General features: G+C 41.9%; 1 protein-coding gene across 1 annotated transcript; it reads right to left on the bottom strand.

Moving 5' to 3' along the window:
* Positions 1-40: 40 nt before the first annotated feature.
* fmnl1a (formin-like 1a) lies at positions 41-12,447 on the bottom strand. The gene is made up of 25 exons (XM_071471592.1): positions 11,825-12,447; positions 8,629-8,712; positions 8,185-8,271; positions 8,013-8,086; positions 7,107-7,190; positions 6,854-6,997; positions 6,124-6,232; positions 5,869-5,945; positions 5,687-5,780; positions 5,268-5,342; positions 5,044-5,154; positions 4,327-4,476; positions 4,112-4,213; positions 2,945-3,548; positions 2,736-2,860; positions 2,404-2,606; positions 2,077-2,311; positions 1,916-1,984; positions 1,753-1,833; positions 1,542-1,671; positions 1,271-1,434; positions 1,073-1,174; positions 887-979; positions 591-705; positions 41-469 (listed from the first exon to the last, which is right to left on the bottom strand). Exons 1-25 carry the CDS (start codon positions 12,008-12,010, stop codon positions 405-407), a joined length of 3,363 nt encoding a protein of 1,120 aa, XP_071327693.1. The 5' UTR covers positions 12,011-12,447; the 3' UTR covers positions 41-404.
* Positions 12,448-12,783: the final 336 nt, after the last annotated feature.

Raw genomic sequence — 12,783 nt, 5'->3', positions numbered from 1 at the left:
GAAAGCTCTAATTTTGTAGAGAAAATACAAAGACAGAATAAGCAGTTAAAAAATAGGTTTATTTTAAAATAAAGTCAGAATTTTTTTTTTTTTTAATATGTGGACATGAGGTGCCACAGAAATAATTAAATTGTTTTTTTTAGCAAGATTTGGAATCAAATTCATGGACTGTTGCATTAAAAATATCAAATATTTCCAACTTAACTCTATTTACAGAACAAATTCACACTAAAATGATGGCAAAAAATACACAATGCAGTATGGCTAATTATATATTTTGATATACCGTATATACAGAACGCTTTAAAGTTTGTTCTCTTGTCTGTATGCTTGCCTGTGATTCCAGTTACATTTGTTCAAAAAAACAAAAAAACAAAAAAAATAAGTCTTGGACCAGAAGTGGCTCAAGTGTCCTGGCGCTGCGCTGGCCGTCGACCATCTGTCCGCCTGTATGGTGTGTTTCTCAAATCTGAGGCAGAGTGGAAGAGATGAAGGTAGCATTTCAACCGCATTTAAATATCAAACATGCAGCACATGTAATATTAACATATCCCCACGTGTCTCCTCCAGGGAGCCTCACGTTGACGTACCTGTGATGATGTCCTCCAGGGCGCCGTCCTTCCCTTCGCGCACCTGTGGTTTCACCTGTCTCTTCTTCAGCTCTGCTATCAGGTCCATCTGGGGCATCTTGGGCATCATAGGCCCCTGGTGAAAGTTAAAGAATAAAAGACATTTGAAATTAAAACACATTTAGATTTGGGTGTCATGGGCTTTAGTCAAAAATGTGTTTTACATGATGGTTTTTGCTGTATGAAGACATTATTATAACCAGTAAATAGAATTCTATGATACATCATTCCTTTACACTGAACCTTAAATCTTTTACCTTCTGTGCCCCAGCTTTGTTGGGAGATGGCGTCTCTTTTTCCGCACTCTCACTCTCCATTTTCTTTTTCTGCTCAATCTCTTGCTGTGCTGTCTGTGTTCAAACCAGGACAAAAAAAAACCCCATTAACACTGAACTCAAAAGACAGAGATGAATAAATATCAGAAACCTGCCACACACGCTCACCTTGTAGGCCTTTATGAAACGTCCAAACATCGGGAAAAACATGGAGGGCTGCGTGGTTTTGGGGTTCTCTCCGAAATACTCCACCACAGAGCCGTAAGCCTCCTGGAGGAAGACGGGCAAAGCGAATGTATGTGTATGTGTCCGCATGTGATAAGATATGTGAATTGTGTGTCAGGTTGATATGAGCTGCAGGCTGACCTGTGCTGTCTTGCTGTCTTTGATCAAAGACTCCAGTGCCTCACTGTTTGTTTTGATGAATTCCTTTAACACCGGGCAGTCGTCCTGCACCAGGAACTCCTTTTTGGTCATCTCCATTCCTCGCTCTAATGAGCGGATATCCTGAAGAATGCCGTCCAGGGATACTGGCAAAGAAAGAGGAGGGAGTTTAGTACCATTCATGATTTATATAACAAACTCTATAACGGTACAGCCAGAGTGTGTGTGTGTGTGTGTGTGTGTGTGCATGTACCAAGCGCTGCCTTGTCCACAAAGTGTAGCTCAGTGTGGAAGTTGGCCAAGTCGGGGTATTTTTCCTGGATGATACTGGTGATGAAGTGAAGTAGCGTCTGTGAGCGGTCAGTGGACTTGGTCTCCAACAGCTGAAAACATTGGAAAAGTTGATTCGGTTATTTAAGTTTTCTTGAAGTGAAAGAGTAAATCTACAAACAAAAGCTACCTACAAGGTCCAGACTCTGCAGCCGAAACCCATACGCTGCACCTCTCTTACTGCTGTTCATGTAGTTACCGAAGGCGAGGACAATCTGAAGGGAAACACAAGAGATGATTTATGCAAAGTCACATTTTTTGAAGCCACATCAGTTTGTTGTAATGTCTTTTACTTACTTCTAAAATCTTCTTCAGCTTCGCTGAAGACTTGATGGACATGGATGCAGCAATGATGGAGTTCAGTTGCTGTGGATGTAAGTAAAAACAAACATCAATACAGAACTGATTGAAGTCTCAGTCTCATGCAACCCAAGCTGCAGTGCATCTGACAAACTGACCGGCTGCAGGCGTTTGACAGTGTCCGGGAAGTTGCCCATGAAAGTGAGGGTGTTTATCCGCTGGTTCAGACGAGGAATTTTCCCAAAGCGCAAAATAAATTGGTCCTCGTCTGTCAGCTCCTCCAGTGGGCGGCCGTCCTTCTCGTAGTTAAGCAGCAGCTTCATCTCAAAGTCTGATGGTATGAAGTGCTCGAGCAGTTCCAGGAAGTCTATGGCCAAAGACTGCTGGTCATACCTGTACAAAACAGTAGTGACACATCAGGTAGTGTATAAGAAAGACAGTGCTGATGAGGAGGACACTTCAAATGATGCAACAGAAGCACATACGTCTCTATGGCGGTGCAGATACTAGCTGGGCTCATTCCTGCTTTGCGCAGAGTGATGGCCAGATTCTTGGCCTTATTGGGCTCAATCAAGGATGTTTTGCTGGGGGCCTTCTGGGCCACCTTCTTCTTCAAATTGGACAGGTCTGTCGGATTACCCTGGGCCCTGGTCTTGAAATGTTCCTCAAACATGTCCATGTTCAGCTCCTGATGTAGACAGAATGAGAGGGAGAAGAAAAAGTGAAGATTGGAAAAAGTTTTAATGATATCAAACTGAGTTTTCCCTCAGGATATTCTGAACAGGACAAGTGGAAAATTAAAGATGCATGTTCTTACCCCTAAGATCTGCTCGTCATCTAATTCGTTGAAGACGGTGCCTGACACCTGGTTTGGTTTTAAGGGCTGCCAGTTTAACAACGGCATCCTGAACTTGGTCTGAATGGTCTTCTTGCTCTTGAGCCCTGAGGAAACAGATAAATAAATATGACCTTTAGAGATCTTTTGCTGATCCACTATGTCTCAGATTTGTCTGTCAAACTCCTCACCAGATTGAGCATTTGGTGCTCCGGGAGGGGGTGGGGGTCCAGCACCAGGTGGCGGTGGTGGAGGTGGGGGTCCAGCACCGGGTGGGGGAGGTGGAGGTGGGGGTCCAGCTCCGGGTGGGGGAGGTGGAGGTGGGGGTCCAGCACATGGTAGGGGAGGAGGGGGTGGTGGACCTCCTCCGGGAGCTGGAGGAGGTGGAGGTGGGGGAACACAAACTCCCATCGCGGGAGGGGATGGAGGAGGAGCAGCATTCTGCCCTGGACCACAAGGAGGAGGAGGGGGAGGGGGAGGAGGGGCAGAAGCAGGGAGGCTGGATGCTGGGGAGGGCGTGCTGGGCTGAGTGACTGAGTCTGGGGCTGGGGCCTGGACGTACTCGACCACTGTGACAGGCACAACCTGGATGTCCAGACCTCCTGAGGGGCTGCGCCCCAGGCGGATCAGCCCCTTGTCCTGCAGCTCCTGGAGCTTCTGCTCCAGCTCTGAGTGGGTCTGTGGGGCAGAGGTGCTCAGGCGCTCCCTGTCCTTCTCCCTCTCCCTGTCCAGCTCCCGCTCTCTTTCTCTCTGCTGCAAAGAACTAACCTGGGAACAGGACTCTCGCAGGCTTTCCTAGAAGATTAAAACACAAATATAGACACACACCTTAAAGCATATAATACACAGACTGTCATCAGGCTTTAAAGGAGATAATGTTACCATGTTTACAATCTTAGTTTAGTGTGTTAGCACGCAAGAAAAAAAGAAAGGCGATCATTAAGGTTATTACAAGTCATCCTGAAGGGGACATGAGCGTGTGTACAGAATTTCACAGAAAACCATCCAATACTTTCGAGACATTTCCCTCTAAACCAAAAATCATCCTGCTAGTGGTGCTAGAGGAAAACCACGAAAGTCATTAGGATTCCCCCTCTTGGAACCACGGATGTCTGCTCAGCATTTCATATCAATCCATCAAATATCTGTTGAGATATTTCAGTCTGGGCCAAAGTGGTGGACAGACTGACACTGCCATCCACAAAGCCGTGCTGCTAACAGGGACGATGATATATTATCACCTTCATATTAAGATTAAAAGGAACTGCCACTCTTTTGCCCTCATTATGGCAGATGGACCACCTTCCTTGGCTGATTAATCTTATTAAACATTGCACATGTCATGGAGCAGCACTTACTTTGAGCAGCTCAGTCTCTTTGGTTGCCTGCATGAGCTGAGTCTCGAGTTCAGATATTCGCTCTGTCGTCTTATCCTCAATCTCCTGCAGCCGCACACTCAGCTGCAACACAACACACACACAACATTGCCTTAACATCCCAACATCAAAGTCTTTTTTTTTTTTTTTTTTTTTTGCTCATTGAGATTCCTCTTGTTCTTTATTTTGCGGCTGACCTGGACGTTGTGTTCCTGCAGTTCGTCCACATGCTCCAGCACCCCTCCTCTGTTCTCAGCATCCTCCAGCAGGGCTCCCACATCTAACACATTGTCCAGGTAGGCCTGGATCTGGACATGCAGCTTCTCGCTCTCTGTTTGCTTCAGGCTCTAACACATAAACACATCCAGAAATTATGTATTCTAGAAATACACTCAAGCTTATATTAAGAATGATATTGAATAATGTTATGTTGCATGTTCAGCGTAATAATGCAGACATGCAATACGACAGTTATTATGCTGCAACTGAGAGCTCCTGTGTCTGATGAAGGACTGACAGTTACGAGCTGTAATCACATCTCCTACTAAATGAGGAAGAGAGCACGCATGAGAACTGACCGGATGGATATCACAAGCTACTTTAAACTCATCAGATCCATAAACATCTAGCAGTTAGGGAGCAACATTATCATGTATTAAGAGTTGTGTTTCTGACCTCCTGACAAATTTAAGTCCAACAGTCACTTTTAGCTCTGTTTTTGGTCTCTACCACCTGCTCAGGGAAATATCTGAGTCAAAGTGTGTCTGTTGTTTGGTGCTGATCAGGTGGTGTACAGTGCGTTTTTAGAACTTTTTTAACATTGTTGAGACATGGTTGTTGTAAAAATACCAACTGTAGCACCTTTAACTTTTTTGGTCTTAGTGGTAAACCACTGATGTTTTATGTATAATTACCTCCAGATACTTGTCTAATCCAAGGTGAGTAAACTCGTACTGTAGGTGGACACGGAAGTTCATGTTCTCCACTGAATGGACCACAATGTTTATGAACTGCATGCAGGCCACCTGGAAACAGACACAATGACAGTTAAATCTCAAGTACATCTACAATTTAACAGTCCCTTGGTTAATCCATGAAACAGCCAGGCAGTGTGTGCGTAATATATTTGTAGACCTACCATGAAGTCAATGTTGCTGTCATCATTGATGAAGTACTCCATCAGCTTCTCAAAGCGGTTCCTTTCTTTGCTCACCTGAGAAAAAATATGAACTTATTTAAACATGCATTTCAATTGTTCCCCACATGGGGGCGTAGGAAGGAATAGCTTTATCCATTACATGCAGATACCCTACCTCAGTCACTGATATATTCCTAGCTCTGCACTATACTTCCATTTACAAATACACACACACGCATGACTGTTCAACATGTGCTAAAATTATGACCATAGTTCATGTGAGAGGTTGGTTTTGTCAGCCACAGGATGAGTAATGAAAGAGGGGATGTCTGAAACAATGGTATGACTGAATGAACAGCAGTCAAAGTCAAATGAGGCCAACACATTATGGCGAAATCACTGATAAAAACTCAGTTCACCTCTTTGAAGTTGTCAAAAGCAGAGAGAATGATATCATGCCCTCCCCTGACGAGACACACGGCAGCCAGCAACTCCAACACAAGGGCTTTGGTCCTGACGCAGCGGAGGAGAATGATAATGATACATATGGATTCAGACAAACAGATAACACACACTTTGTCTCATACACAAAAGCACTCACCTGGGATTCCTGCTGTTCAGACTGAGGGTGATCTCGTTCACGCAGCGAGGGTGAGTCATCACCTGGTTAAAACCAGACTGAAAGAAGAAGGAAAATATAAAAAGCTGCTCCCCCCCCCAGAGAGCTGATATGTTCATTATATATGCAGGAAAAGTGTTTGTGTTTGGTCTGAAAAAACTAGAGCAGTGGGAAAGTGGAATTATATCAACCCACTGCCAAAAAAAAAAAAAAAAGCAGAGGATGTTAAGACTGTACCTGGTAGTTCATGATAGCTCGCAGGCACATTATGCACACGTGTACATCATCTCTCTGGTTGGATGAATGGGATTTTCTATGCATCTTGTTCCCCAGAGTGGAGCTTATTCTGTAGAGGAATAACAAGTGTATGGACACATGAATGGATACTTAAACTGAAGTTACTGCATGTGAAGATGGTTTGAAGATGAGACTCAGAAATAATAAGACACTGCCAAAACAGTTCTGAGTACGTTTAGCTAATTATAACAGAACTGGCGACACTGTTTTGAACAGCCGCTATCCAAAACAGTGTCTGTCTGACAGTTGAAATGTGTCAAAGGGAAAATAAAGAATGAAATACTCAACAAAAAGAGCTAAGGATGTGAATGGAGAGAATGAGAAACTGAGGTATTCTTGAGGAACTTCTATCAAAAAGATAGAAACAGAGTTGTATACCACAGTTGGTTGAAACATTTGTGGATTTGGGCCTATTATGCAAAATAAACAACAGGTGATTTTCAAGGTTCAGCTCATGTGAGACCGTTTAATTGTATCTGGTCAGCTTCGTGGGACTACAATCACACCATCACACCACTTCTCCCTTGCGTGATTCTATTTTCTGACCATATCTACAACTGCAGGAGCTCGAAGTTCCTCTTTAATAGGGATTCATGATGTGGAGTGCACTCTATGTACAGTCACTTCTCACAGATGCTGTACAAGGTCTTGCTTGTTCAGATCTTCTTACCTGACAGTCAGGGCACGAGCAGCTCTGGTCATCCCATGTGAGTGAGAGCTGCTCGAGCTCTTGGTCAAATCCTCCATCGACCTCTCTGCTGGCTTTCCCTTCTCCGACAGGGTGCCACCATTTTCAACACTCTCCACATCAAACCTACAAAGGAAATTTAGAAATACAAAATAAACATCCACAGTGACAAATAATTTTATCTTGAACACGCCATTAGATTCTGAGGTTGTTTTAACAACCTGCTAGTACTCACGAGGCGTCACTTTGTGCATGGGACAGGTATTCCACCAGAACATCCAAACCATTATTTTGCTCATTGAGAAACTCTTGGGCCCATCTACAAAAAGACCCAAAGCAAAATAAAGCATAAGGCACTGATAGAGAGATATTTTGAATTAAAAATCACAGATTCTGCAATGAGATTGGACTTAAGGCAATACATTGTAAGCTTTTGAAAAAAGAAATACCATAATCTTACTCTTACATCTTGAATGTTGAATTTATAATAAAACACACTCTTGCTCAATACAACACACTCAGCAGCTTTTCGGTTTCAACTTCTCTGGTCTGGTGTGACCAGTAGCTTATGTTAGAAAACATTTCATCATCACTGCTGTACAATTGCTATTACTGAGCCAATCTACTGACTATGACTCTTTCCTTTTTGTGCTACTGTTGCACTACATTTCAGCGTTTACAATTATCCTTTAATGCTCGATGAATTTAAACTGACCAATATTCATAATAATCACAATAATTGACAACTTAATTTCTTTAGCGCCTATATTAAAGAGTGCCCTGTGGAGTTATAAAGCACTCATTTTGTTTGTAATGTCCACACACATGAAAATGCAAATGCATGTGAGGGAATACATGAGCAGCACAATACACATTTATGCCACTGGTTTCACCTCCTACTCCACAAAACAGTGAATGTAAACATAACTAACACAACTTCACAATAAGATTCCAATAGGCACATTTTGAATTAAGATGAAAAAAAAGTAAAAATTAGAAATAACATTAAAAAAATGAAATAAAAATATTTTGAGAAAAGGAATAAAAATTGTTAAAGGATAAAACAAAAAACAGATAAAATCACATTGCACATCAAATAATCAAACATCAAGTAGATCCTATCCCATCCCAACAAGCTCACCCAATGTGATTTGTGCGAAGTGATATCTCCAAATCTTTAAGCACCTGAGTTGCATCTTGGATCCTTTTCTTCAGCTAAAGAAGCAGAAGATGTAAGAGTCAAGACACCATTGTGCAAGTAGGAAACTAAAGATGTGTCAGATATGAAGAGGAGGATGATGCTTCTCACTGACCCTGCGAGACACCCCTCCCTGATCCTGGTAAAAGCTCTTGATCTTGACCAGGTAAGTGGATGGGGGACTCTTCACCTGGAAACGCTCCTGGGAGAGAAATATTCACAGAGAACTGATCAACAACCCAGAAACACGATAACTGGACTGGAGACATTTGTGCATAGCATCTGACGTTATCATTGCGTGCGTAAATAGAACAGACACAAACCACTCTCTGTTTCCATGCCGACGCCTCTATCACTCACCACCACAGAAACTGTGCTTACAGGGTTTTCTCACTGCACTCTGCTCTTTACCACAGATCCATTTTGGGTGAATATGTACTTTGTGTCAACTCTGTCCCAGTGAAGGTGCCAGTTCAAGGCTCCTGCTCAGTTTGATGACGTTTGATGAGGTGTAATTACGTGAAACCAACTCATTACCACTATAAAAATATGCTCTCACCTGATCACAGACTAATTCCCACTTCTTGTCATTGTCATATTGACTCAATAGCTTCAGTTTATCTGGAGGCAAGTTCATGTGGCTCTGAAAGAGAGAAAGAAGAGACAGGTTGCTTCAAACTAAAGAATCTGAAGTGATGAAAGTAAATTAAAACACAAGATATGACTCTGGGTAAAAAGAAACCAGACATTTGGTACCACTCATCTTAACACCTCCACTGTCACTTAGCTCATTAATATTATCTCTGGTAATCTCTTCATTTTTCCCACTTATGTAACAATGTTCAAATGTTCAAAACCACAAATGCACTTTCAGAGTGAAGCACAAGGGTGTTCACTACCTGCCGGAAGCACAGATGACTCAGTGTTTACATGTGTGTATTGATGGTTGTCAGTGGGTACCATGTGCCACTGAATAAATTTTTTTGGTTACATTATGTAGTCATGACAAAGAAATTACTTAAAAAATCTTGGAGCCTCTGCATATCAAATCTCATTCTCATTCAATCTCATACAGTGCAACCTTTAATAAATATAATCGCCAACCATTTTTATTTATTTGTTGCTTTTAATGACTTTTTTATTAACGTAATCAAAATTGAAATACAGTTTATTCCGTTTTTTTCTAAACATCTCAGTTGATGAAGAACCCCCCCACCTGCACAACTCTTTGAGAAGTTTGACTCAAATATCTAAGGAGTTGACATTAACAGTTTCAGTTTGCGTTACCGCCCTCAATCTTCAGTGAGATGTTGGACTCCTGATAGACAGGTTATTCCCCCATTCAAATGGCTTAAGAACTGAGTGGTTCAATGAACACAAATTAAGTATTATGAATGATTCAGAGCCCAATAAGTTAGTTTGTGTGGAAAAAAAAAGAAAAGAAATGGCACATGGGAGACTCTCAATAACTCTTGTTGTGAGAAACTGATCAACTCTCAAATAAAAGTCTTTCATTACAGAGTTGATGTGTTTTCTTTTGAATAATTACATTCTTGCTCAAAGATGATTTTTTAAAACTATGCTCCAGATCCGCAACATTGCTCCATTCTACACCAGGTGATGATTTACCAGCCAGGCTAATCATTTCATCTTGGGTGATGACCTTAAATCTACTTGTGTGTACATTATACATTTTTAGTTTTCATTTCATGGCTAAAAAAAAAAGATAGAGAGGCAGAAACGGAAACGGCCCGTTGCCTTGCGGCTGTTGAGTTTGAGCTTCTTCCTTGGTGGGGCAAGGGAGGGGTCTCAATGTGGGTTTCGTGCTTCAACACTTGCTAAATAAATTGTCTCGGTTTGTGTACATGTTCACTTGCATTAACTTACATGAGCATAACAGTGTGTTCTTTCACTTGAGGAGCGATGTAGACATGAAGAGGAAAGTCCACTTCTCATTTCCTCATAGAGTGGGTTGAGCATACTTTAACTTGAATTCCACTTAAGAAAAGTACAGAATGACATCTTTCTAAAATATAGATTGGAAGTATTTTGCCAAAAGAGGAAGTGAGGTCATAGTTTCATATAATGCCAGGCCACCTTTTTTCAGCAGAATATGTCACACAAATGTTGTGAAATCTTAAGCCTAAAGCCTTACTACTAATGTCCTCAAGCACTATGACATTCACGTTTTCTAAAGATTTATCAACTTCGGTGAGAGCAGCACATACAATTTTAACAGTGCTTTCAGCTCTTAATGAGTACTGCAGTGTCCGTTACTCTGCTTGATAGGGCTTAAAAAAAAATCATAAACTGTCATCTTTCTTCTGTAATTTGGAGATAAGTTACAAAATTACCATTACCAGATAAAAACCTATCTGCCTTTTTTCATTTTAATTACAATAAAAGCCACAAGTGTCACAAAGGATAAACAAATAAGTTTCTAGGAAAAGTGGGTAATTACTATACTCCAAGAAGGATACATGGCTGCTGTTGTTAGTCTGTTTATGTGAATTTGTGCTCCAGTTGTGTCTTAAATCAAAGACAATTAAACTGCTTTAGCTGACCTGGACACTTCATGCTGTTCACCCAGAGACAAAAGAGAAGACTTTGCCCTCTCTAATAATCTATGATGTACTTTCATGCAGCATCATAAAAAGTAAAAGGGAGCTTTTTTTCCACCGGTGAGCAGAGAGCAAAGTCATAACCATGGATTAAATGAAGCTCATTAAGGTGTAAAAACCTGAGACAAGGTGTAGAGGTTGACAGAGCCAGACCCTGTATTGATGTTATAGAGGCTGCAGTGGGTCAGCATGACATCACATTTATCGACTTATTGCTCTTTACTTCATTTTTTGTGCTTTTTGTGCTCATTAACAAACATGAGTCATAAAAACCTGATCTTTAACTTGAGTGGAAATCTTCTTTAATAAATTAGATTTTTGTTGTTGTTTTTTTTTTTTTAACTACAGATATGTAGCAAAAATAATCAAAGATTTAAGTGCATCAGCATCCCTGACACCAAACAGCTTTTTTTTGATGCTTTATACTTTACAATGTATTTGTAAGGCTTTTTGTTTTCCAACTAGTTGTAAGACTGTTGGAAATATGGTGAAACAGTTGCTTTCCGGTCTTATGGTCTCTCTCATGTAAATGCGTTGCTCAACTTCCCCTTGGGGCCAGCTGCCTGTGCGAGCGCTAATCATCCTGTTCCTAGTCTGACATTTTCAAATCAAACAGTGAAGGAAAGAACTGCTGGGATGAATTTGGCAACTTGTTGATATTACAGTGTTTATTGTGATATTCCTACTTTGAATGGAGCAGTTATTGATTACTTTTGTGCAAATATAATTGGGAGGCCAAATGACTCCTTGCTAGAGCATGTTGAAAGCAGATATTTTGCAAAGTCTGGTTCTCTGTACACACCAGACAACTGGCCTTCTAGATTTAGATGTTCTAAAAGATTGTGAGACTACAAATGGGAAAAGGCAGACATCATATTCAGTTTAAATTGGTTTCTGGCAGCACCAATGAGTCGTAAATGTTCAATATGTGATTCAGAACACTTGCTATTTATAACAACTTTAAATTACAGATGATAGATACATTGGATGTGATTTGTTATTTCTGCACCTCCTGCACAACTCTCCCAGCCTCTTCTACAAAGTCTGGCACTGGTAACACAGCAAGTGCGTAACCTCTGTGTTTTTATGTGCATTAAGGGTGTGTGCCTTATTGTCTCCTGTGCAGCCACTCACCAGCACCACGTTGAAACGCTCCTCCAGCTCCTCCTCTGGGGGCATGGGCAGTTTGGGGGGAGCTGGCTGCTTCTTCTGCAAGGTTGGTGTGGGGTCACTCATTCCTGAAGCCGCCCCGACTGAGTTCCTGGCGTCTCGGCCCTCAGTCGGCTCCTGCTCCAAGCCCCCCGCAGCCGCATTCCCCATCACTAATCTCCACAAGTAATCCAGGGGGAAAGCTTTACACAAACCCCTTCTCCTGAGAAATCAGTGTATTCCAAAACAGGACGACAAACACTGGTCACTCCAAATGACAAGAAGAAGCAGGCTTAAAGCAAACAAAGTCTTTGGGTCTTCAATGGGAAGAACATCAAGTCTCTGGCCTACTGCCTCCGCCTTGGTCCTGAGGACAGGGTGGGTGATGAAAGATGGCAGTTTGTCCTCATGTCTGTTCTCTCATCGACCTGTCACTCTTCGTTTACAAGTACCTTTCAGAATAAGATAACAAGCCTTGTTTGAGCCTGTTGGGCTCTAAGAAAGGCCCCACCTATATCTCAAAACACTTTTCTCGACACTTGTTGACCGAGAGCTGCTCTGATGAGGTTAGTACAGAGGCCTGCGCATGTGAGAGGAAGGAGAGGGGAGTGTGACACACTATGTAACACAGACAGAAACCGCAGAAGCACAAAAGCAGAAGAGTAACTTCCTGTGCATGACAGCAAAAGAAGGATGATAAACACGGTAACTGTTAGGCGAACTTTGCATGCTGTAGGTGGATTATGAGAGAGTTAAGATCATCCAGGAATAATAATAAAAAAAACAGCAGAGAGAGTCCAGGGTTTAGGAAACATATACTAACCAAGCAGATGCAGATGTGAAATGAAGCACAGGAAACTTTACTATGAGTCCACCTGCACCACACTGGAGCCATTCACTCTCTTGAAGCCAGTTTAACTTGCATTGGCCTGGGGTTACATTTG

Source organism: Trachinotus anak, unplaced genomic scaffold, assembly GCF_046630095.1.
Source record: "Trachinotus anak isolate AG129_WGS33_773 ecotype Australia unplaced genomic scaffold, CSIRO_AGI_Tana_v1 ptg000003l, whole genome shotgun sequence".
NCBI lineage: Eukaryota > Metazoa > Chordata > Actinopteri > Carangiformes > Carangidae > Trachinotus > Trachinotus anak.
The sequence above is the reverse complement of the archived record's forward strand: the minus strand, read 5'-3'. Positions and strand labels throughout refer to the sequence as shown.

Coding starts and splice junctions, on each gene's coding strand:
- fmnl1a (XM_071471592.1), bottom strand. CDS start 12,010: ATGGGGAATGCGGCTGCGGGGGGCTTGGAGCAGGAGCCGACTGAGGGC. Junction 7,191..8,012: donor CTTCGCACAAATCACATTGG/GTGAGCTTGTTG, acceptor GTCTTTTTGTAG/ATGGGCCCAAGAGTTTCTCA. Junction 1,985..2,076: donor CTGTCAAACGCCTGCAGCCG/GTCAGTTTGTCA, acceptor TTACATCCACAG/CAACTGAACTCCATCATTGC.